Source organism: Leptonotus elevatus, chromosome 10 (genome assembly GCF_054856555.1).
Source record: "Leptonotus elevatus isolate MCC_2025b chromosome 10, RoL_Lele_1.0, whole genome shotgun sequence".
Lineage (NCBI taxonomy): Eukaryota > Metazoa > Chordata > Actinopteri > Syngnathiformes > Syngnathidae > Leptonotus > Leptonotus elevatus.
In genome coordinates this window covers 21,580,108-21,603,235 of record NC_141248.1, presented here as the reverse complement: position 1 = coordinate 21,603,235, position 23,128 = coordinate 21,580,108, and the positions used below count along the sequence as shown (strand labels likewise).

The 23,128-nt window shown below is 39.6% G+C and overlaps 2 protein-coding genes and 1 long non-coding RNA gene across 10 annotated transcripts in view; 2 read left to right on the top strand and 1 right to left on the bottom strand.

Moving 5' to 3' along the window:
• LOC147167606 (uncharacterized) overlaps positions 1–13,284 on the bottom strand; it is a 132,850-nt gene extending 119,566 nt beyond the window's left edge. For 2 of the 5 annotated variants that reach the window (XR_015096369.1, XR_015096368.1), the window contains exons 1-3: positions 12,831–13,281; positions 11,004–11,075; positions 5,318–5,418 (exon numbers count right to left, since the gene is read on the bottom strand). This is a non-coding gene — a long non-coding RNA (uncharacterized LOC147167606). Of the gene's footprint in view, positions 1–5,317; positions 5,419–11,003; positions 11,076–12,830 lie in introns of all 5 variants that reach the window. The other 3 variants (XR_015096366.1, XR_015096367.1, XR_015096365.1) reach the window with 3 other exon arrangements.
• On the top strand, positions 1,492–11,720 carry slc16a1a (solute carrier family 16 member 1a). Of its 2 annotated transcripts, XM_086087882.1 has the most exons (6): positions 1,492–1,650; positions 3,067–3,149; positions 5,764–6,038; positions 8,849–8,992; positions 9,717–10,490; positions 10,963–11,720. In XM_086087882.1, the coding sequence occupies exons 3-6, from the start codon at positions 5,822–5,824 to the stop codon at positions 11,184–11,186; spliced, it is 1,359 nt and encodes a 452-aa protein (XP_085944008.1). In that variant the 5' UTR covers positions 1,492–1,650; positions 3,067–3,149; positions 5,764–5,821; the 3' UTR covers positions 11,187–11,720. The 2 variants fall into 2 exon arrangements, with proteins under 2 accessions (XP_085944008.1, XP_085944009.1); XM_086087883.1 differs by lacking the exon at positions 1,492–1,650 and having other exon boundaries at positions 2,903–3,149.
• On the top strand, positions 12,266–22,356 carry sycp1 (synaptonemal complex protein 1). 3 transcript variants are annotated; one of them, XM_086087878.1, is made up of 35 exons: positions 12,266–12,529; positions 12,889–13,003; positions 14,043–14,127; positions 14,221–14,261; positions 15,408–15,572; positions 15,664–15,731; positions 15,814–15,887; positions 15,968–16,026; positions 16,099–16,165; positions 16,246–16,319; positions 16,388–16,496; positions 17,061–17,155; positions 17,440–17,624; positions 17,710–17,777; positions 17,858–17,919; positions 18,005–18,121; positions 18,214–18,309; positions 18,393–18,496; positions 18,566–18,683; positions 18,780–18,850; positions 19,237–19,318; positions 19,398–19,460; positions 19,531–19,590; positions 19,663–19,725; positions 19,806–19,919; positions 19,996–20,106; positions 20,177–20,269; positions 20,353–20,418; positions 20,501–20,575; positions 20,660–20,749; positions 20,918–20,971; positions 21,057–21,128; positions 21,204–21,311; positions 21,385–21,450; positions 21,529–22,356. In XM_086087878.1, the coding sequence occupies exons 2-35, from the start codon at positions 12,890–12,892 to the stop codon at positions 21,658–21,660; spliced, it is 3,021 nt and encodes a 1,006-aa protein (XP_085944004.1). In that variant the 5' UTR covers positions 12,266–12,529; position 12,889; the 3' UTR covers positions 21,661–22,356. The 3 variants fall into 3 exon arrangements, with proteins under 3 accessions (XP_085944004.1, XP_085944007.1, XP_085944005.1); XM_086087881.1 differs by lacking the exon at positions 12,266–12,529 and adding an exon at positions 12,551–12,757; XM_086087879.1 differs by lacking the exon at positions 12,266–12,529 and having other exon boundaries at positions 12,766–13,003.
• Positions 22,357–23,128: the final 772 nt, after the last annotated feature.

Genomic DNA, 23,128 nt, shown 5'->3' with positions numbered 1-23,128 from the left:
AACCAACTCCAGTTAAGATCATGCATTATGGGTGTAAAATGAAAAGCTGCATTCGGCACACTTGAGGGGCTCAGGCGCAGTAATGAACACCAGCACGTTGAAGGAGAACGTGTGCCCAGATGCCTTACAGCTGATTATATTGTATAGGAGCCGTCTTTAGCTGAGATAATCAATTTTAATCCCACTGAAAATGCTATATATGGACTTTTTTCCCCCTCTAACACTGAGCTGCAAACACACCAAACCTCACGTAGCAAATAAGTGTTAATGAAAGCTCACTTACACCTCCTTTACACAAAAACTAAGTGAGAATGTGGAAAAGATCGTTTGTAGACATTGGCGTTAATTGGATCGCGGGTCTTTTTTTTTATGCAGGGTCGAGTTGCAGTACATATAGGTAAAATTAGGGCAGGGCGGATGGAGAATAAGCAAAGTTCGCATTTACGTTTGCGCATGCATGAAAATCAAGCTAAAAAAAAAGTGCGGCTGGAGATTAGAGTACTGAAAGTGTTGCATAACTGAACACCTTAAAGATTGCAAGCATTGTTTAAAAGTTTTTCAGCCTTAATTAAGTGACAAAAACGACAGGTGCACTTTGTGCCATTTTTAACTATCCTAATAGAGTTTATAGCCAAAAAAAAACCACCATTGCAAAGCTCGAGAAGACGGAAGTGTACACTTGTAAACCTTCGTTCACTCTTTCCAATTTACAGACAGCAAATAAGGATCCAAATGGACAAAAAAGAAGCAAAAAATTGAAAATGTCTTTAACACATGCATTTTGTCAGTATCCTGAAACCGAGGTAACGGACGAAAGCATCACAAAGCTTGCTAGCAGACGTACGTGTAACAAAACTAATGGGAGTGATGGTCATTAAAGAATCTGCTTCTAGCCCCAATTGACCCCCTCAGTGAAGATCTCTCTCTAAATTGCACACATTCAGCGAAATATTAAGCATTTAAATAAACTTAACTGTAGTGTCCCATTAGAGGGCAGTCAGTAACTACACACGATGCATGTTTAAAATAGATTAAATAAAAAACATCAACTTTCCAAGGGTTAAAATGGTCCAAATCAGACCTTCCCGTTAGCCCCTATTACCGCTCAATGAAAAGTTGGTAGTCGGCTACTTGCCAGCCTACCCATAATGCACCACGCTGCCAAGATGCGCATTTCGCTTAAAGAATATTTCTGGGTTGGGTCAGCACTCGGCACCTTATTTTATATTTCTTTAAATTGCTGCAGAAGCGTCAGCCACAAAACCCAAACAACTACTTGAATTTCTACCAAAGTCGCACAATGCCTATCACTGACGTACATTATCAAAGTATTAAAGCCATGATTATGAAAACCACTTTGAGGCCATACAAAAAAGAAAATCATGGCTGTAACTGAGCGTGCCCTGTGACAACACAGTCTCACGCCATTCATTGCAGCCATTCATAATCTCAAAACACAATATATCTGGATCATTGTAAACAAGAGAGCTCCAGTAAATGACACGGCAGCAGCCCCCAACCAACATGTACCTTTAAGATGTTTTCTTCCCCCCTTTTGTTTGTTTCACTCCCGATCAGTCAAAATATTGTTTTACGTCCATCTGGTCTATGGCGCAAGAAAGGTCTGGGATCACTCCATGACAGGACAATGTATGGAATTCATCAATGTATCCATTTTGTTTGGCTTACGCAGTTCAGGCTCTCGGATAAGCTGGAGCCTATTCAGTAATACTAGATGCTATGATTGTGGACTGGCTGCCAGTCAATCATAGACAATTTAATGCAACAGTAAAACACACTACATCCTATAATGCAAGATATGACATATCTGAAAAATCAAAGTCACAGGGGGAAAATGTTCCACCAAAGGCATCCTGAGATGTGACGGGGCAGATGAGGAAGCCTTTCCTCCTCCCTTTACAAAGTCTTAGCATGGCTAAAAGCAGCTCCGGGATTTGTTACTGGTACTGGACCAAGTAGCCCCATGCAAAAACATGTCATTTTTGCCTCTGAGGGATTGAATCCGAAGACAGACATAGAGGCTCAGCGTGTTTTATATATCCCTATGCCTTGCTGATTTAAAGATCAAAATGGCGTGTAGCATGAATATTTATACATGAGCTGCTTCTATAAGCGGTATGCAGAGTAAGATAACGTCCACAGAGAAGGAATGCAAGTATGAAAGCAGTACAGGGTAAAGCAGCATACAGCAGATTGTTTAAAAAAGAAAAATAACAATAAATAGAAGACAAATACATACACATCGGAAAAAATATCATCAAATATCATATACAATGACTTTTTAGATAAAGTGATGTTCTTTTATGTATACTGTAGTGTCAGATTAAAGAAACAGGCTTTGAGTCCATGGATAATCATGGACAAGCGCCTCTTGGTGAGGTTTACCAAGTATATAGGTATGAGGTTAGTGCAATGAACATGCTCAGAAGTGTTGAGGTGATTTTAGAGTACCAAAAATGGGTTGGCAACACTGACCCTCCAAACAAAGACAAGACGTGCTTCAAGATAAGATTTCCCATTCCAAAGCCTTGATACAGACTCACTGGGAAGGAAATGCCTGGCCATAGCGGACCTATGAAGTGTTAAAAATGACGACGATTAACAATATCGGTCACAACTTCTAATATTCAGGACCGGATAAATCAGCCAATAGAGGAAGTCGGTGTGACAGAAAGCATCTTATCTCTTACAGTGCAGACATGATTGGATATCCTCGTAGGTCAAACACGCCATAGGGCCCGGCCGTGAATGAGTGCGGCCTCAGCACATGACAGAGGGGTGGGGAAAGCATTGTAAGGCCATGGCACTAAGCTTCCCCCCAGCTCATAAGAGGTGACCCACGTAACTCCCCTGCACCAGACTGTCCAAGTTTCATCCGGGCACTGATTGGACTCCAACTTTGAGGTTAGATTAGGAAAGGAAAAAAACCGATGACATTTGAGGCAGAGTTGCCGCCAACGAGGTTTATTGTCAGACTGGATGTAAACTGGCAGATCACTTTTGGAGCGTCTGTGAAGCATATGCGGTGTATTCCTTTCGCTACAGAGTCAAAGAGTCTCCTCCATGATCTGCATTGACGTGTCCCGCTGAGCTTATCTGGCCCCGTTTGAGAGCGCCTGCCAGCCGAGGTAAGATGCTGCACACTTTTAACACTAGCCAGGCTCTGCTTTCAAAATGCCTGATTGTGTACATGTCCTACTAGAATCGACATTCATCAAACGTGTGTCGCTTTGTCAGGCTTGTGCTAGACACATACAAGTATTATGTGAAGATCTAATTTCCCTGTGCAAATATTTAATATTCATCTATTTTCAATGAGACAAAACCACTTGATTAGCAGTCACGATGCGTACGAGGCCCAAAGCTCAGCTGCAGGGAGAATGAATGAAATTGCTAGAAGCATCACAAAGCTGCATGTTCATCGAACGATTTTCCAGCAGATTTGATGGGAATTCTTACCAACTTTGTCATACATGAGAAATGAAGAACATCAACCTCGATGGAGGATTTGTTGTAGTTAGGATGTTTTTTCAAGGATACTTTGAATGTTGGCCCAATCCAGCAGCTCTCATCTCAACATTGAACTTCAACTAAGTTGGCAGTGTCTGGCAAGGAAGTAGCAAGTAGTATATACATTTGGCAGTAATGCGAACTCCCACTGAGGCTCTGCAGAGCCGCCCACCAGCTGACTTGTGCTGGTATTAGTGTTTAAGACATACAAAAGTCACCCCCACTCTCAGTCCATTCATTGCCTTTAATTTTCACCAATTTGGTTTACGACTTGTAACAGTGATTTCTCAGGAAATTGTGATCGTTGCACCCCGTATTCTTGTCCTTGTTTGCCAGTGCCTTCTATGCCAGGATTCACCAATTCCGGTCCTTGAGGTCCAGAGTCCTGCAGGTTTTAGATGTTTCCGCCTACTAACACACCTGATACTAAAGATCAGGATCGTTATCAGGCAAACTATATTATATGAATCAGGTGTGCTAGTGGGCGGAAACATCTAAAACCTGCAGGACTCCGGATCTCGAGGACCAGAATTGGTGAACCCTGTTCTACGCCCATGCTTTTACATAAAATGTGGATTTTTGTTGTTGTCATTATCTGCATGCTTTTGCCGCATTATCTGGAGCTTTGTCCGTGTTTACAATGTTGTCCATTCATCATCTCCAGTCGCTGAATTTTTCATCCTTTAAACCAGAGGTGGGCAAATCTCGGTCCTCGAGGGCCGGAGTCCTGCAGGTTTTGGAGGTTTCTCACTTCCAACACAAGCTGATTCCAATCAACAGGATCGCTGTCAGGCTTATGCAGAGCTTGCTGATGAGCTGATCATATATCAGCTGTGTTGGAGAAGGGCAACATGCAAAACCTGCAGGACGTCGTCCCTCGATGCCCACCTCTGCTTAAACGCCAGCACAGAACATCCCCCCTGCACATTGTCATTTTTGGGAGCATGCGTAGTGGATGTTTAGCAACTATTTCTAGACAGTGAATATTTTTCAAGTGGCCTTTCTTGCGTTTGTTGTGACCTTTCGTTTGCAAAGTTGGATAAACAATAATCATTACAACACACACCAAATTGTAGAAAAGTAATTACATACCAATATATATTCTCATCTTTTTAAATAATAAAAATAACAAGGCAAGAATAAGCTTTGTCTTGCCAATCCATCCATCCAAAAATTATGTCTCAAGGAGGAAACTATGTATACCAGGTGACATCTAAAGTGTGTAAGAATGTGGTAAATAAGAACAAATGACACTAAGAGTCACATTTACAGCTGCATAGCAGCAGCCAAAATCCCAGCTCAATAACAAAAGTTCTTTAACACATTAAATATTTACTCCTCACTGTGCAGAACTGGCCTATCCAATACGTTTATAAGACCGGTCTTTGATAAGAGTATTTGTCAACCAAATCAAGTCCAAACCGGCTAAATAAAAAAGGAGCGCTTTGCAGAGCTGGGGGCTACGGAGCAGTGTGAATTCCTTGTGTTCATGCTCTGATCGATGTTCTCTCCGAGTGGCCTCCCCCCAGTGTAAACAACACAGTAAGTTGTTTGACTCGGCACATGGACTCTTATTCATCATGACTTAAGCTAAACTGCTGGAGATCAGCGTGTGGTAGCACATGCAGAGCCAAGGTAGCTCCTAAATAGCATCCTCAATCTTGCGCCCTGTTGTCCAGTTAGCAAAATGTTTAGGATGTGCTTGACTCAAAGCACTCAGCGGCGCACTTAAGTCATGGTGGCTAACGTGCTCATGTTGATTTTTTAAACTGTGCAAGAGACTCACCTCCACCACAGGTCTTGTCTTTGTCATTTTGGATGGTCGTTTGGAGGTGGAATGTGACCAAATTTCCCTCGTTCAAGGTTTGGGATGAACTGCTGCCTCCCCTAATGGAACAAAAAAAAAATGCTTTTATTGTGTTAATGATTGTATTCACAAGAGCACCCCCTCAAAGTAGGCTAATTTCAGTGAGGCTTGTAAAACTGGGTTAAAACAGTGTAATAATAATTCTTGTTCCTTGGATATTTTAATAAAAGCACATCACAGACATGACATTAGGACACCTTGGAACTTTTCAAATAAAAAAATGAGCGTACATTTAATGGAAACAAAAAAGATGTAAGTTTAAGGATGGTAACACAAAATCCTATTCTGCTGACAAACCACAAACAGTGAAATATGGTATTTCATTTAATAGGAAATCCTAATTAATGTACGTTTTATTTCTACAGTGGTTCTCCTGTTTGCACCACAAAGAGAGAAGCAGAAAGCAACCATTTTCTAGTCAAAATGGCACCAGCCGTCGGAGGTCCAGTGGGCTACACTCCCCCAGAAGGTGGCTGGGGATGGATGGTGGTGATTGGGGCCTTCATCTCTATTGGCTTCTCTTATGCGTTCCCCAAGTCCATCACTGTCTTCTTCAAGGAAATTGAAATGATCTTCAATGTGACCAGCAGCCAGGTCTCTTGGATCTCCTCCATCATGTTAGCAGTTACGTACGGCGGAGGTAACAGCATAATCAAACATGGGATTTTATTGAACAAAAGGATGTTTCAAATAGACCATTTGGGTCAATCTATAATGTGGCATATGTGCCCACATCAGAATCAGTCATCATGAAAATGTAGCTAGAAAATGAAACTGATGTTCTATTTTAAGTGGTCAAACATTTGCAGGGATACCAGTACAATAAGTATTTTTTAATCTGTCCATTTTCATACACACACACACACACACAAATATATATATATATATATATATATATAAAATGAAGAATGAGAAATGGGGATGTCTTAAAATATTATTATTATATGTAGGCTACGTGATTTTGTCAAGTCCCACACACTGCTTTGCTAACTATAGTGTGTGCAGCAAGTGGTCAAATTATCCTAAATTAAATAAATTAACACGGTCATACAATAAAATTTGATATTTTGATCATTATATTCTATTTTTATAATAATTTTGAACATTTGCATTTGCCTTTCTTCAATAAACACTGAGAGAGTAAGCATGTTGCACAATAAGTATTTACGCTTAAATTTCCTAATTTTCATCATATTATGCATGTAGATGGAAGTTGTAAAGCTATAAAAACAAAACAAAAAAAAATAATCAAAAATTCAAAATATATTTATTGAAGAGTACACAGTCAGCATGCAAACTGAATCATATCGCTAAGTTAAGGTCCACCACGTGCTCATATTAAATGTGTACCCTGTCAACAAGTTTATTTTGCTATTGAAATCAATCCTTTTTTAACCTTTTGCATGTACGGTACAAAAAGTGTGGGAGCTTGACCCGTATGCATTTCTCGCAGAATAGTGAAATGGGGATGTCCTAAAAAGGCACAGTGAAGAGATATTGACTCATTTAAGGAAAATAGTCCAGTAGTATAACAACCTGCTTCAATGTTGTGTGGAGTACACCACACATTCACACAATGCAGGCAAGGAACTTTGAGTGCCTTGGCCAAGGGCACTTCAACAGCACTCAGGGAGCTCACTAGAATTTCTTCCAACAATTCACTCTAATTGCCTTATTTAATTCTACAGCAAGATTCTAGCCCTGTGAAGTTTTGATAGACTGAACCACTGCTGCTTCAAATCGAGTTGCCTAAAACTTCTTTAAAGACTTGAAGTAAACACAGCTTTGAAGAATTTAAATTATCTTTGAGGTTTACAAAACATGACCATTGGGTGAATTCTTTGACTGGCTGGATGGATTTGTACACATCCTCAGTATGCTTCTTTAGAAGTGACGCCACTTTGATGAGATCAATGAAAACATGCAGGCAGGTGATGATCGGGCTTTTGTTTACGCTGCATGATATTCATCACAGGGCAAATAAACACTTTGCTCCGGAATGAAAAAGAGTTGCACTTCACTCTATTCCGATGTAAGTAAGATAAACTGCAAAAAATTATGATATGGACCACTTTTTGCAATCTCTGGAAAGTTTTCCGGAACATATTTCCTTAGTGTGGCAAACTAATATGAATATGTAAATATTACACCATAAACACCGTTTAAAGTTTTTTAGTGAAGTGTATTAGGAAAGTGTGTAAAGTTTGTTGGGTATGGTATCATACATTACATAAGAGTGAGTTCTGCTATTTAAGTCGCCAATAGCTCATTTCATGTCAAACTCAAGTGAAACTACACGTCCATCTTAATCCCTCATTCCTCATTACATCAGCAAGCAGTATGTTTAATATCAATGAATCAAAGCTGCTTTCGTACGGCGACACATTCCACGGAGAGGCCGACTGACACCGTCAATTAATGCAAATGTTTCGGTGTAAATATACACAGCTGACGGCAAGTGGCACATCGGAAATTGACAGTTAGTTTGCTGGCACTGTGACGCTAACGCTTTGCTTGCTAAGCATTCGCCGCACGTCAGCGGGACGAGTTCATTAAGCGACTGTTGCGCACCCCTGTACTCCCTCCATTTTTGATCCATTACCTTCATAATATTCCGCACCGGTTCGTTTCCAACCTTTTTATCCCGGGCAGCTCTCCCTGCGGGCCCGCCAGGAAAGAACTCATTGATAGCTCGGAGACGGCCTGCATTACAATTTAAAGACCCTTTGTCTCGCGTGGCGATGGCAAATGCGTTTAGACAAGCACTAAACAAAAACTGTCAGTTTCTATACAGATGGACTGGGCAGTGTGGGGATTTGGCAAGAAGGCGATCTTCCTCGTGGGCGCTCATAGACACTCAGGCCTATTAGAGTCCACATGTGGATTTCTGAATTGCATGGAAGGCAAAATGAAATGTTCTTGCGGGTCGTATTTTGAGCCGCGGGCAGTAGGTTTCCTACCACTTGTTTACAGATTCCTCACATAGCTGCAGAACCAAAGGCTTACTTACACCTTTAATCACGACCTGGTTCGAAGAGCCTTGCGGCAAATTTGCTAATATTGTAGTACTACACACTGTGTCCAGAATCTCCATCCACACTCTCGACACAATAAAACACCCACGCCTGAACTTCCAATCATCTTTCAAATGTGTTTAAAGTCAATTTAAGGCGATTCCACAAACAAATTACATCTGTCAATGTGTATGTATCTCCAAGTCAAATAAATGATTATTTCATTAGAGCCCTCACAGTTTTTCTGACAGATCCTATTATTAATGGAATGAAAACACATCTACTGCAGTGCACCACTGACAAAAATGATGCACAAGTTGTTGTGAGTTTTCAGGGCCTCAGATGTGGTGCTGTGGCTCTCTTGTGGCCAAAAATATAATTGCACTCACATCCAACCAAATACAGTCATCGTGTGTTGTTGTTGATTTATTCCCAGGTCCTATCAGCAGCATCCTGGTGAATAAATATGGGAGTCGTTCTGTTATGATGCTGGGAGGCTGTCTTTCCGGATTGGGCCTCGTTGCTGCTTCTTTCTGCAACTCTATCCAAGCACTGTATTTTTGCATTGGTGTGGTGGGAGGTACTGTACTTAATGTTCTAGTTTTTGATCACCAATCATGCACTTTTCTGCCATCTAGTGTTCTAAACTAAAAAAAAAAAAAAAAAAAGTTGTAGGAGACATTGTGCATTTTTCCACAAGTTCCCATGTCATAATAGCATGTCTGTGACAATGACCAAGAATTATAGTGCACCTTAAACACACATTTATTTTCTTGCTGAAATTTGACTATTTTGAGGGTGTGGCCCTGCCTCACGCATGTGAGAAACTTGCCACATTAACTCCTGCGGCAACAGCAAGCTTTTGTTATCGAAATGACAGGTAATGGAGCAATATGACGCAAGTGGCCTGTACGGGTGGAAGTAGAGTCCAGATTGTGTAAGAGTAGCAAGTGCCTGTAAAGCCAATTAAAACATTTTCACCCGAGGAGGCAGGACTTCACTCACTATACCGCACACATATAACCTGTATCCAGAAAATGGCAAATCGTTGCCCAATCTAGTTTCTAAGTCATGGGAGGAGAAAGTCTGCACATTTATAGTGTAAATAAGCCATATTGTGACAACATAAATCACATATTTCAAAATGGTTCATTCATTTTATAAAACAGGCCACAAAAGATTTACTTTGGTTGTTAAATTTATGACTGGGCAAGCCCTCAAAATTACAACTTTTTGTACAGAGCATTAAAAACAAAATTTTCCAAAATATATCCATTTAAATAATATTTGTGACTGTGTTGTAGGATTGGGACTGTCGTTCAACCTAAACCCCGCCCTCACTATGATTGGGAAATACTTCTACAAGAGGCGGCCCATTGCCAACGGCATTGCCATGGCTGGTAGTCCAGTCTTCCTTTCCACGCTGGCGCCTCTCAACACGTGGTTCTACGACCGCTTTGGCTGGAGAGGAAGCTTCCTCATCCTGGGTGGCCTGCTGCTCAACTGCTGCGTTGCCGGTTCCCTGATGCGACCCATCGGACCGAAGCCCAAACCAGTGGAGAAGACTACAGAGCGAAGGGGTTGTTCGCAAATCATGAACAGCTTCCTCGACCTATCTTTGTTCAAGCACCGTGGTTTCTTGCTTTACATTTCAGGCAATATTGTCATGTTCTTTGGCCTTTTTGCGCCATTAGTGTTCCTGAGTAATTTTGCAAAAAGCAAAGACATCCCGAAAGAGAAAGCGGCTTTCCTGCTGTCTGTCCTGGCATTTGTTGACATGGTCGCCCGACCCTCGATGGGCATTGTGGCCAACACCAAATGGGTTCGGCCCAGGATCCAGTACTTCTTTGCCGCCTCTGTGCTGTACAATGGCGTGTGTCACGTCTTTGCCCCGATGTCAGTCGACTACAAAGGCTTTGTGATTTACTCCATGTTCTTTGGCTTTGCTTTTGGCTGGCTGAGCTCCGTATTATTTGAGACCCTGATGGACCTGGTGGGAGCACAACGCTTCTCCAGTGCTGTTGGCCTGGTCACTATCATTGAATGTGGCCCCGTGTTGCTGGGGCCCCCATTGCTAGGTAACTGACTATCACAAACATTACAGTGGAACCGACAAAGTCGAATACCAACTGTTTTTTGTTCTTTCAAAACATTTTTCTAATAATGTAAAGTGCATTAAGTTATTGCCGGTTTAAACTAATCACTGTTTAATACAACCAAATAAAGCTACTACAGTGAACACTATCGGTTACATTTGATGCACACACAAATAGCGACTAGGGAAGGGAAATCTGCATACTCACAATTCGGCACCTGCGGATTCACCTATTTGCAGATTTTTTTTCTCTATTTTTAAATATTTTTTGTCTGTTAGTCAGCCCCACCCCCATTCTTTCAATTTCTCGTGGAAAAAAATTCTATAGTTATCATTGCCCTTTTGGATGCACTCTAAATTGTTCCGACTTTGGCGGCGTTCGACTTTAGAGGTTTCACTCCGTATTATGGTGTGGACTGCTGAAATTAACTCAAAGTGAATGTTTATCTCTACAGGGAAGTTCAAGGACATCTATCATGACTACAAGTACACGTACCAGGGCTGTGGGATTCTCCTCATCGTCTCAAGTTTCTTCCTCTTCATGGGTATGGGCCTCAACTACCGGCTGCTGAGGAAAGAGAAGGAAGAAGAGGAGCGCATGGCCAGAGTGGGAGATCATAAATCCTACAGGGACAATGCGGCGAAGGTGGTAGAGGCCAGAAACACAGACACTTTATAAGTGGTTTGGTGTCATTTTAAGTCACTTTGTTTGAAGTCATAGAAATAAGCCTAAAAACATCCTGCCTCATTTAGGACAAATCTCTGGTTAGATGATGACAAAAACACACACATATTGATCCATCACATGCACTTAACTGGAATTTATTTGCTACTACTATAAACTAATATTTTTTTTAAATAAGAATGACTGTTATTGTGTCTGGTTGCAATAACCATTATAATTCTCTTTTTACATAGATGCAATACTTGTATTTCCCTGTGTTATATTACACAGTATGTTTTCTCCTTCTCTGATCATTAAATGTAGTCATGCTGAGCTTGCAGCACAGGGCTTTAATTCCTTAAGGACTGGATGTACTGTACATTCTCTGTAAAACTGCATATAATTCTACTATCAATATGTTTAACACACAGTTTTACTCTATTATTATTATTATTATTATTTTCTTTACTTTATGGAAAATATTTAAAAATGTGGGTGTGGAGACCCCATTGCATCGCTTGTGTCTTGTACAGGAAAACATACATGAGTTGCTTTACACAAGTGATGTATTGTATTTGCAATTACAGAGGAACTTTGAAACTTTTTATTTTTGCTTCACATTCACACAAATAAATATAAACACACCACAATGTGCGTCTAGTGTATAAATATTTTAGCTTTGTAATTGCTGACTGGTTGAATACTTGGAAACATTGCATTTCCCCCAGAAAAGATACATTAATGCTGATAAAGCACAACATTAATTGTTAAAATTAAGGATTGATTAGCCTTATAATAGCAATCCCTGCATGCAAATATTCCATCTGACTGAACAGTTCTTGGGTTGTTGCCAAGACAGCATAGCTTTTCTGTTAGAGCAGGGGTTCGAATCTTGCCCTGGCCTTCCTGTATTTTTGCATGTGACTAGCATACAAACCATGTAGATCATTATAGTAGTCAAATGATATTTCATCACATTTTGAAATCAAAATAATCCTCACAAATCAAATTACAACAATCTAAAATCCAATGCTTTTCAACCACTGATTTTCAATGGACTGAGACGGCCATTTTACCGAGTTGAACGCCATTTTGACTTACTCAGTGTACCAAACTCGGACTTGTAAATTAATTATAATTAAATTATCCATCTATAATTAAAATAATTGTACAGTTTTATATTAATTATTTACAATTTATTACTTAAAATCGCCTTGCTAACGGGTGTCCTTACCTTCGGATAAGTGTGCTCGTCTTTTTTTCTTTTTAAAACTCAGTGTAACAGCCATTTTGTAAAATTAACTGTCTTCGCTCACAGGTGGTTTTGTTTGTCAACGGTAACGGTTCCAGCGTAACAGGTAAGAAACGAGTTTAAACACGCCGTTGGTGGCATTCTCTCGCCGTTTTTGTTTGTTTGTTTGTTTGTTTGTTTTGGGCAGGTGTCTGATTCTGTAAGTAAGTAAGACGTCGCGCATAAGGTTAGCCGTGTACTCCCTTTATTTTTTTTAAACCGCATCGTCGCCATTAGTGTTGGTAATATTAGGACGAGCTACGTAGAAGTATCAATCCTTTCGTCATATCCGAAGGTGAACGCTCAAGACAAATACGCTACAAAAAGTTATTATAGTTATATTTGAATTATTTTTTAAATAAATATACCTTATAAGTGTAATCTGCGAGGCAGCCGTTCAGCCGAGGCGTTGCACTTGTATCCCAGAATGGAGAATGACCCACGGTTCAACCTGAAACTCTTGGTGCCACCGTGGATGAAAACCAGCAACCAGGTGTCTGCCGTTAAACCCCAAGAGATTGTTGAAAACAGAGCTGATGTGGTGAGTACGAAGTATTTACTTACTCTTTTTCATTTGTCACCTATCCTAACTGAGTATTTATTTTTCTGGCAACGTTTTACTTCCTCTTCTTCCCCACTTTTGAAAACAGAAATAGCTACTCTATACTACTTAGTTAGTCAAAATACGCTTTTTCACTTCAGAAAACACAGGCCTATCTTAGCCACTTTTGGATTTTGAGGAGCAGGGAAAAATGTAATGGGGAGTAAAAACGACAGCAACAGAATCGGATAAGCAACATATTCTGCATCTAAGGGCTTCTTTTCAAGATTTATTTTGATGTTGTCGACTACAACAATGATTTGTGGTGACTGTATTGTGTCTTCTGGCGTCTAAATATCCTTGTCAAATCTGAAAACACATGCCTAGCTTTAAAAGTAGGGTGTAATGTATCAATTGTTATCAATAGGAATTTAGCAATTGTTGGTACTCAGCACACGTCACTAAAGCTATTGGAACAAGTTTTGAGTTTTCATGTTGTACCAAGTTATCAAATTAGGTATGTAATGTACCGTTAAAAAAGTCAACAACAAAAAAACATTTTTAATTTTGTTCTTAAGTGTTTTCAAGAGTCTAGGATTTTTAAAATGTATTTAAGGAAAATAGTTGAATCATTACTTTTGATTTAAACAATCATCTGTACTGTACTTCTACTTAAACCCCGTAAGAGTACTCTTGTCCCCATTTATTGTACCTGTGGATTATTGTCTCCCCCTTTTTTCTGTTAAGAATTTGCATGTACAGTGACTATTTAAAAGTCTTCACATCCCTTTTCAAATGCCAGGTTTTTGTGATAATGAAAAAAATGAGACTACAAAAAATCATTTCAAAGCTGATGCAACCACATTTATTTTAACTTTTATCATTTTGAAAACAACATTTATTGTCAATTGAATTCTTAGTCACATAAGGGTGAAAAAAATCTTTGAATTTTTTTATCTTGGTGTCTTATTTTTTGTTCACAAAAACCTGGCAGACTTTTATATACACTTTACATGTATTCAACTACTCCTTTCCTTAGGGTCCCAGTAAATATTTTGTTAAAAAACAAAACATGCCAGCGCTAAACAAATGTGCTGTCGCCTCAACTAAACCAACTACACAAGGTATAGTATACCAAGAAGACACCCATCCAAAAGATAACGATGTACTGCACCAAGCATAAAAGTTATAACTGTGATATTTTCTGTCCTATAAAGGTTGCCCGAAGATGACAGTGGCCCCAACAGAGAAAGAGGAGGTAACATTCAGCAGCCTCTAAAACTACATTGATGTGTAAAGGTAAATACAGGGCAGGCCCGTGGCATAAACAGCGTATGCTAATGTTTAGAGCCACAACTACTGGGCAAGGCCGCATCCATTCTGGTGTTGCAATGTGTGTTACACTACACTACTTTTTATGCTAATGACCGTCCTGAGTCAACCAACTACAGCGTACTTGACAAAAAATATTACAACTTATAATATAGTCTATGGCAGTGTTTCTCAACCCTGGTCCTTGGGGCCCACTATCCAGCCTGTTTTCCATGTCTTCCGATTCCAATGCAGGTGAAGATCGTTTACTGGCATCTCCAGAGCTTGCTGATGAGCGGTCATTGGAATCAGCTGCGTGTCGAATAGGGAGACATGGAAAACAGGCTGGATAGTGGGCCCCAAAGACCAGTGTTGAGAAACACTGGTCTATGGGAACCTTGGGTAGGGCATCAAGTCTTGAGAATCAATCGGAACTGGGACTAACATTCCAATTCTTGTAGAATAGTTCACATCTTGAAATTATTCATCTTTGTCGACAAATAGAGACATTTAATCCAAAAGTAATTGGCTAGCTACGCCTTTTAGCCAGGGGTGTCCAAACCGTTTTTGCCCAAGAGCCACATACAGAAAAATAGAAGCAGGCCAAGTTCGTAATGCTTGTTGTTGAATACACTGCTGGATTATAATGCAAAATGTCAACAACAAAAAAAGAATTTTAGGGTGGCCAGAGGCCCTACCAAATGTGATTGCTTGAAATAAAGAAAGTGAGAGATGACAAGCTTTATTAATCTTCTCCTTTGCTGCCACTCTGTGTAGAAAGTAAGTACTGTAGTTCAGTATAGTCAAATGACACAGGCCATGTCAAATATTCATTTTAGTCTATGCTGTAGCCATAGTTTAGACATCCTTATTTTAAACCATGCAAACGTTTTTGACCCTGCCTCCTAAAAAAAAAAATCGGAAACAAGAGTCGTTAGGAACTGGAATAATTCAAATTCAAGCGATGCCCAACCCAAGAAAGCCTGTATAATGTGCCACAACAGGCATAGAGGTCATGCACATGGTACGGAGCTGCACTGTAGTGTGCCACGTATAAAATGGATCACTTCCTGCCATTGTCAATGTTCCACAGAGCGACTGTGGCCCTGGAAAACTTTGTTCTAAAATGTTTGACGAGGTGGAGAAAATCAAATGCTGGAAAGCCAAAGTGCTCTGTGACGCTGCCGAAAGTGAGAGGAAACTTCAGGAGAACAAAACAACAATTGAGACGCAGCGCAAGGCCATTCAAGAGTTACAGGTGTGTGCCTTTCATGGCAAATACTTTGCATGAATTATTGTGATTTCATTGTGTGTGTGTGTGTGTGTGTGCGCGCGCGCGCACTTTACAGTTTCAAAATGAAAGTCTCAGCATCAAGCTTGAGGAGCAGATGAGTGAAAATGAGGAGTGGCGGAACAAGTATGTTTTATTTGTATTTTTTGGTATTTTCTTGCACACGGTATTACTGTTTTGCTCATGAAAAGTCAATGTTTCGATTCAGACACAATGCAACCCGCAACTTGTGTAATTTGCTGAAAGAAACATTTGAGCGGTCGGCAGACAAAATGCAATCATGTGAGTGTGTTCAGCTCCGTCGCACGTCTCACAGCCTCATCAGTGTGCCAAAAATTGACACACACTTGTGTGTTTTGTAGTTGAATCCGAGCGAGAGGAGACGCATCACCTTCTAATGAAAAACAGTGAAAGTGTTCAGGTAAGATATCTACATCACATAGCCCAAAAGTGAGTAATAAACAGCCAATCAAGGAATTATTAATGTTTCTAGAAACTGACTGCGGCATTTGAACGCATTCGCGTTCAAGCCGAAGCCGAAAAGAAGGAAATGCAGTCTGGTTTGTTCTGTAACATTTTGTCTTTTTTTTTCATTTTGACTTCATAAAACAAAAGTCCCCCTTTCTCTTTTTATCCACAGTCAAAGAGAGTTTGCAGGACTTTGAAGAGCTGAAAGAAAAATATCAGCAAGAATACACCCTAAAAGAGAAAGAGGTCAGTACGTACAAGAGTCATGTATCTGCCTTTGTAACAAACTGCTAAAAGACTAAGCGTTTCCACAGGTGGCGACACTTACAGCTAAACTTCAGGATAAAGAAGGTGAATTTGAGAAAATCCAGCGTGACCTCCATGAAACACAAAATCAATGCAGACTGCTTCAAGAGGCCACAAGTAAGAACAATGCCACAAAATTAAACACATAATTACATTTATCGTCACCCAGTTAATTATTTTCTTTAAAGCGACATATTATGGAATAGTGAATTTAATCAAGTGTGAAATTACACAATTAGGGCCTGATTTACTGTGTTCCGGGAGGAGTATATGCAAATAGATTAATTTAACATGTGCAATGTGATTTACAGCCTGCCTACAAGATTGAAAATACACTCAATGCTTTGACTTTGTGGGTGCTGGCCTCATCCCAACCACCTAGCATGATCTCTCGTTGTCATGGTAGTTTGGTACCAAAATCTCTAGATCTTGGCACATTCAGCAATAGCTGAGGTCATGGTGACCACTGACTCATTTGCATGAGACGGGTCACCCCCTTTTATTTTAGTTATACTGAGGCATTAAAACGAGTGGGAAACATCCTGTAATTCTTGATGCTTGGGGTATCTTGAAAGCATGTTAAGACCCATGCAATGTGTGTAATTGTAAATAATATTGCATGTGACCCTTCAAAATGTTCTGTTCACGTTGTCATATGCAAAATATTTTGTTCTTCTGCAGCTCAACAATGTGAGGATCTGAAAAGCTCAAAAATTGAGCAAAAGTCCCTTCTTGAAAAACTGCACTCGGCAGAGCAGCGCTATAAAGAAAGCGAGGTGATTTCTGTTACTGTTCTGTCCGTGTCTGCTTGATCTGCATACTGTTTCTGCTCAATTGAAATTGGGGGGGTTAGATCATCAAATTATTCCCGAGCGCGGCTGCTGCTGCTCACCGCTCCCTCAGGGGATGGGCCAAATGCGGGGAATACATTTCACCCCACTTAGGTGGGTGTGACAATCAGTGAATCTTAATCTTAATCATACAATTCTCCAAGTGCCCTTCAAACGGAGCTCAGCTCTAGATTGTTTGCTTTAGCTGAAACATGTTTCCTCCCTCAAAGACAAGCCAGGAAGCCATGAGTGCCATCCTGAGACAGAGCAAAGAAGAGCATGTGCAGATCCTCAGCAGCAAAGATTTAAGCTTGCAGGAGGTTCGCCGAGTTAAAAACGAACAAGCCGAGAAGCTTGAACAAGTTCAGAAAACCCTTGTGGAGCTGCAGAATTCATTAGCCTTTGAGGAACGAAGGTATACATTATTTTACACATTTACAGCTCAGAAGCCTGAATGGTGATTTCCTCTGCTCATTGTAGTCCTGCAATTTCTGTTTAAGGTCTAAAGATTGCGAGGAAAAACTAATGGAAAAACACAAAGAACTTGAAAGGAGTAACAAAGTTTTAGGTGAAGAATCTTATCAATTCGATGTTATATTTATTTATTTTTTAAATAAAGTCAGAGCAACTTTTTTTTTACTTTTACAGGAGAAATAGAAGAACAAAGTGCAAGAAAAGATGAGCAAATTACCATCCTTCAGAGTGAAATAGTGAGTTTTACTTTTATTATACCTTACTAAATTTTAATTATTACATCAATTGAAAACACCGTCTCTGTGTTATTTGTGCTCTCAGCAAGAATGTGTGAACTCAATGGAGCTTGTGAAGAGAAAAGCTAATGTCCTTGAGATCAGAGTGAACGATCTCCAAGCTGACCTTTCAGCAAAAACCATAGAAGCCCAGCTAGTCATGGTGATGCGCACCAGTCATTTCGGAATGGATGCATATTTTAAGAACCCTACAATGGCCAGACAACTCTTTGTTTTTGTTTTTCTCTGAACCAGGGTGAGGCACAGACTTTACGTGCAGACAACGAAAAGCTCATGAAAGCTGGTGAAAAGGCAGAAGAAGTTTTCATGGAGAAGCACGACACCACTGAGGTTTTCTGTGGAAATCGTAAAGAAGCATAAACATTGTAATGATTGCACTACTCAGCTACGTGTGTATTCATGTTGTTCCATAGAGAAAAGTGCACGAGCTGGAGGAAAAGTTGTTCAACGAAATGAAGAAATCAGAGGAGTACAGCTTTGGCATAGTGCAGCTCAAGACAGAACTTACACAGCATCAGTGAGTTGCTTCATAATAAACGGCCTCCTATGCTGTATTGCACATGACCAATGCTGTGCCGCTTTCCAGAGCCAAGTATGAAGAGCTGCTGTCTAATTTTAATGAGGTTCATTTTGAGAAGAAAGCCGTTGAGCAGAAGTTTGAGAGCAGGTCCTCTAATATGAAAACCGTAGAGGCAAACATGAAGGTTTGAGTATTGCCTCACGTTTAGGTCGCTAAATTGTATGTAAACTTGCAAATTGTGTCCATCGATTAGTATAAACATAAATCATTTCACTGGCAGGTGAGTGAGGAAAAGGCCTTGAAGCTCTCAAAGGAAATTCAGAAGCTGGAAGGGGAAAACCAACATTTAAGGTGAGTTTGTATTTCAGAGATTAGTTAGATAACTTTTATTTGGATCTCTGGGAGTGTGCCATTCTGAATTTTCCCGAAATATCGATTCCTTATGGGGGCTTGCATTTGCTTCGAATTTTGCACTAACTTTTTTAGAGTATGGGACCAACAAGTAATCTCCCCTATGTCCACCTTGAGTCGTCATGATAAGAAAAGCATTATTGATTGGAACACACGCTACCGTAGTAGAGTGCAGGTTGAGCAGTGGCTCATTTGACCGTTCCCTTAAAATGGGCTAAGTTCAACGAGTGGGTGGGAGAGGTTGACAAATTTTGAATTTCATGTTTGAATGTATAGGTTCAACATATATATATATATATATTTTATTTTTTATTTATTTTTTATAGGGCAGAAGTGTACGCCATTCAGAGCCTAACCCAAAGACAGTGTGAAGAAATTGAGATGCTGCAGAAGAAAATGGAAGATAATGTAAGCACATAAACTTAATGCTCAGTTGTTATTTTATTTACTGATTTTAAAGTGTCTCTTGTCATCATGCGTTGTGTAGTGTGAGCATTTGCAGGAGAAGATCACACAGACAGAAGGACAGATCAAAGCTGCAGAAGTAAAGGTGACGAGAAATAAATGTGTGCTATTATTAGTTTTCTCACTTTATGAAACCAATGGCATTGTTCTTTTAGTGCTCTTACCTTATGAAGAAAATTAAATCTCATCGTAAAGCAGGGGAATACCAGAAAGAGGTTTGTAAGACGTTCGAGCTAGTTCATCCGCTGTCTTTTCGCACAGTTAAACTTCTCACATTTATATTTCAGATTAAAAAACTTAAGGCACAAATTGCAAAAGAGCTTGTGAAACACGGTCAGCTTGAAAATAAGGTATAGTTATGGTCCTCTTGTTTTGTAAAATACTTAAAAAAAACTTGTTTAATGAATGTTGTTGTTGTTGTTGTTGTTAGCTGAGCAGTCTGAATGAGGAATCCCACAACCAGAAAAGACTTGAGGAAAAGCATCAGGAGCTGCTGAAAGAGCTTCACGCTAAAACTTTGTTAGCAGCACAGTTGGACAATGAGGTTATTTGTATAATAAACTAAATTGTTGGCCCTTTCGAATGTGAAAGTTGATAAGAATGACTGTTTTTCCCCGTAGATACAAGTGCTGCGATCAACAACAGCTGAGGCCATCAAGAGCAAAGAGGACGCAGAACTCAAGTGTCAACACAAGATGGCAGATATGGTCGCACTGATGGAAAAACACAAAGTATGTTTTGCCCCCCCCCCCATAGGTGCACACCTTGACTGCCTGTTCAAACAAATGCTCTCCTTCCTAGAGCCAATACGACCGCATGGTCAAAGAAAAGGATGCGGAGCTTGACGAGATAAAGAAGAATGCAACTGAGGCAGTTGACTGCAGGATGGGATTGGTACTCAAACTACCTCCGCCACAATACAAACCTAAACAATTTTGTTCCAACTCAAGATTCATTGTTTAAATTCTCTTCAATAGGATCTTGATGTCTCCAAGTTCAAGACAGAAAACAGTCAAATGAAGAAGCAGCTGATGGCTGAAAAGGTGTTGTATTACAACGTACCGTAATTTTCTTTTTATTTGAGTCTCCAATTGTTAAACCATTATGTTATTTGCTCTATTTCAGAAGGAGCTAAATGATCTCAAGAAAGAATTGTCATCACTTAAATTGTCCCGGCTGTCCCAAGACAAGAACAACACGGTATGCATACATGACATAAAGAGCAAGAGCACCCAAACACCTCAACCATTTATATACATATGTACTACTTACTACTATTTCTAGACAAATGCCTTCAACACGAATGATAAAGGGAGACATGCAGAAACACCAAGAAGCAGGTCTTCAAAGATGAACGTGTTTGACTTTGCCGAGGTCTGTAGAAGACCACTGTATACTTTGCACTATATAATGAAGCAACCTAAACCACTTTTTCATTAATATGTGCTGGTCACCATTTCAAATACCACAGTGATTTAAATTTACTTTGTTGAGGAAACTGTCATTTAACATGCATCATTTGGTTCATTATTTGTGTGTTAGGAATCTGACGTTGGATCCATGAGGATGTCAGGTGAAAGAACACCCAAGATCAAGGTAGAACCCTTGTTGATCTGTGATGACTGAGGAACATTTACCAGACTTACTTTATCATTGTATCATCTCTCAATTTATGCTCAAGGAACTCCACCGTGAAGACTTTGCTTCTCCAATAAATAGGACAAAGCGGGCTGGCAGAGAAAACAAAATCAAAGTAATTGATTCAGCATTTGGACAGTTTTAAAGTTTGACTCCTCAGCATGCTGATGTATTGTGAAACGTTTTACAGACCTACAGAATAAGGACGCCCCCTAGTGCTGAAAAGCCAGGGAGCTGGGGGAAGAGAGCCCTCGAGCTGGAGTCCAAGTCCGACAGCTCTGATCCAAACAATGTTTTGGTGAGAATATTTTTTTTGTCATCCAATAAAAGAAGGTCATAGTAAGTGTAATTTGTCTTTCTGGTTTTGACAGACTATTAAAAGATTGCCAGCACCCCAGTTCTCTGTTCCTCTCTCTAATAGTAACGGATTCACAAAGGTAATGTGAATAATCTGCATGTTTGATTCATATTACTTTTAAAAGCGTGTTGCTACATTTCTTTTTACCCATCTCCAGAGTCCCACTGCTGTTAAGTCACCAGGAACCTCCCTTAGGTTAGCGACCATCAAGAGGATTCGTGATGCTGGCTGGACCGCCGTCATTGACAGTGAGAAAAAGAAAAAGACAAAGAGGGACATTTTTGGATAAGCAATGCCTTTGTAGACACTTGTGACACATTTTGGTATTCCAACTTTGAAAGGCACATAGTAATGTAGTAAAAACATTTGTTGTAGTCACAGAAGAAAAGTAGAGTTTTGTAGTTATTATAGTAATATTGTCCTAAGCATAGTAATGCTGTATTTGTAGTATTAGTTAGTCATAGCTTGCTAATCTAGAAGTCATTGTAGTGGCATTGTTGTGGTGTAGTAGTCATAGTTTTCAAGTGTAGTAATAATTGTAGATGTTCAGTAACTTATGCAGTTGCCGTTGTAGTGTAGTACTACTGCATATGGCTCGTTAGCACTAGTTACTTCAGTAGTTATAGTAATGCCTTAGCCAAGAGTTACCGTTATAGTTATTGCTATGATTTAATGTTTGCATGCCTGTTGAGTTTGACAGTGAAATGTCAAAGGAATATTACTTTAATGCCTTACCAAGAGTTACCTTAAGAGTTAATGCTGTGATTTAATGTGCGCATGCCTTTTCACAGTTTGGCAGTAAAATGTCAAAGAAATGTTCAATTAATGCCTTACCAAAAGTTACCTTAAGTGTTATTGCTGTGATTTAATATTTGCCTCTTCATAGGTTGACAGTGAAATGTAAGAACATTTCCCTTTTCTTTGAATAACCAAATGTAAATTGTGCACTATTCTTCATGAGTTTAATGAAAGAAAGAAAGAAAGACAATAAATGCTTAATTCAAGTTTGAGTTACCATGAGGTGAGGTCATATTGATGCTTTCAATGCATGATGTTTTCAGTACAATAAGCTTAAATACAAAATATTTATTTGATGAGCTTTTTACTTTAAAACACTTGATAAAGAATGAACACTTGTAAAATGAAAAGTAAGCGATTTATAAAAAAAAAAAAAAAAAAAAAAAAAAACATGCATTTACAACAACAAAAAAGACCTTGTGTTATTGACCAAAAGTGGATTTAACATAATAGTGAATGTGAAATTTATATGAGCAGCAGCAGCTGTAATCAAAGAAATTAACTGCGGTATTGTAGGTTGGTTTTCAGACCACAAGTTGATGCGATTTACGGACATCAAATGATGAATTACCAGTTGTACTGCATTTTGCAACATGTAACTTCACAGTATTTGGCACCACTGAAGCACTTTCTGCAATACAGGTACACTGTACAGTCGACCACCTCATACTCCTGGTTCAGCACCCGTAGATTTGCAAAAGGAAAAAAGAATCCCCAATATCCATTTATTTTTCTTTGTTTTCCATTTGCCATGTTTTTTCTGGAAAATTAACAGATTTTTATCTATAAATACGTGTTAGATCAATTCAAAAGAATTGTTTTCTCCCAACCAATATATTTAAATAAGCATCAATTATACGTGAATTTGCGATTAGTGGACAAGCTCTGTCCCTATCCCCACTGCGAATAGCGGGGGTCGAATGTACGTTTTAAGCATACACATTATTGGGCAGTATCAT

Coding starts and splice junctions, on each gene's coding strand:
- sycp1 (XM_086087878.1), top strand. CDS start 12,890: ATGGAGAATGACCCACGGTTCAACCTGAAACTCTTGGTGCCACCGTGG. Junction 16,027..16,098: donor AAAACAGTGAAAGTGTTCAG/GTAAGATATCTA, acceptor TAATGTTTCTAG/AAACTGACTGCGGCATTTGA. Junction 19,591..19,662: donor CAGGGGAATACCAGAAAGAG/GTTTGTAAGACG, acceptor TTTATATTTCAG/ATTAAAAAACTTAAGGCACA.
- slc16a1a (XM_086087882.1), top strand. CDS start 5,822: ATGGCACCAGCCGTCGGAGGTCCAGTGGGCTACACTCCCCCAGAAGGT. Junction 6,039..8,848: donor AGCAGTTACGTACGGCGGAG/GTAACAGCATAA, acceptor ATTTATTCCCAG/GTCCTATCAGCAGCATCCTG. Junction 10,491..10,962: donor GCTGGGGCCCCCATTGCTAG/GTAACTGACTAT, acceptor TTATCTCTACAG/GGAAGTTCAAGGACATCTAT.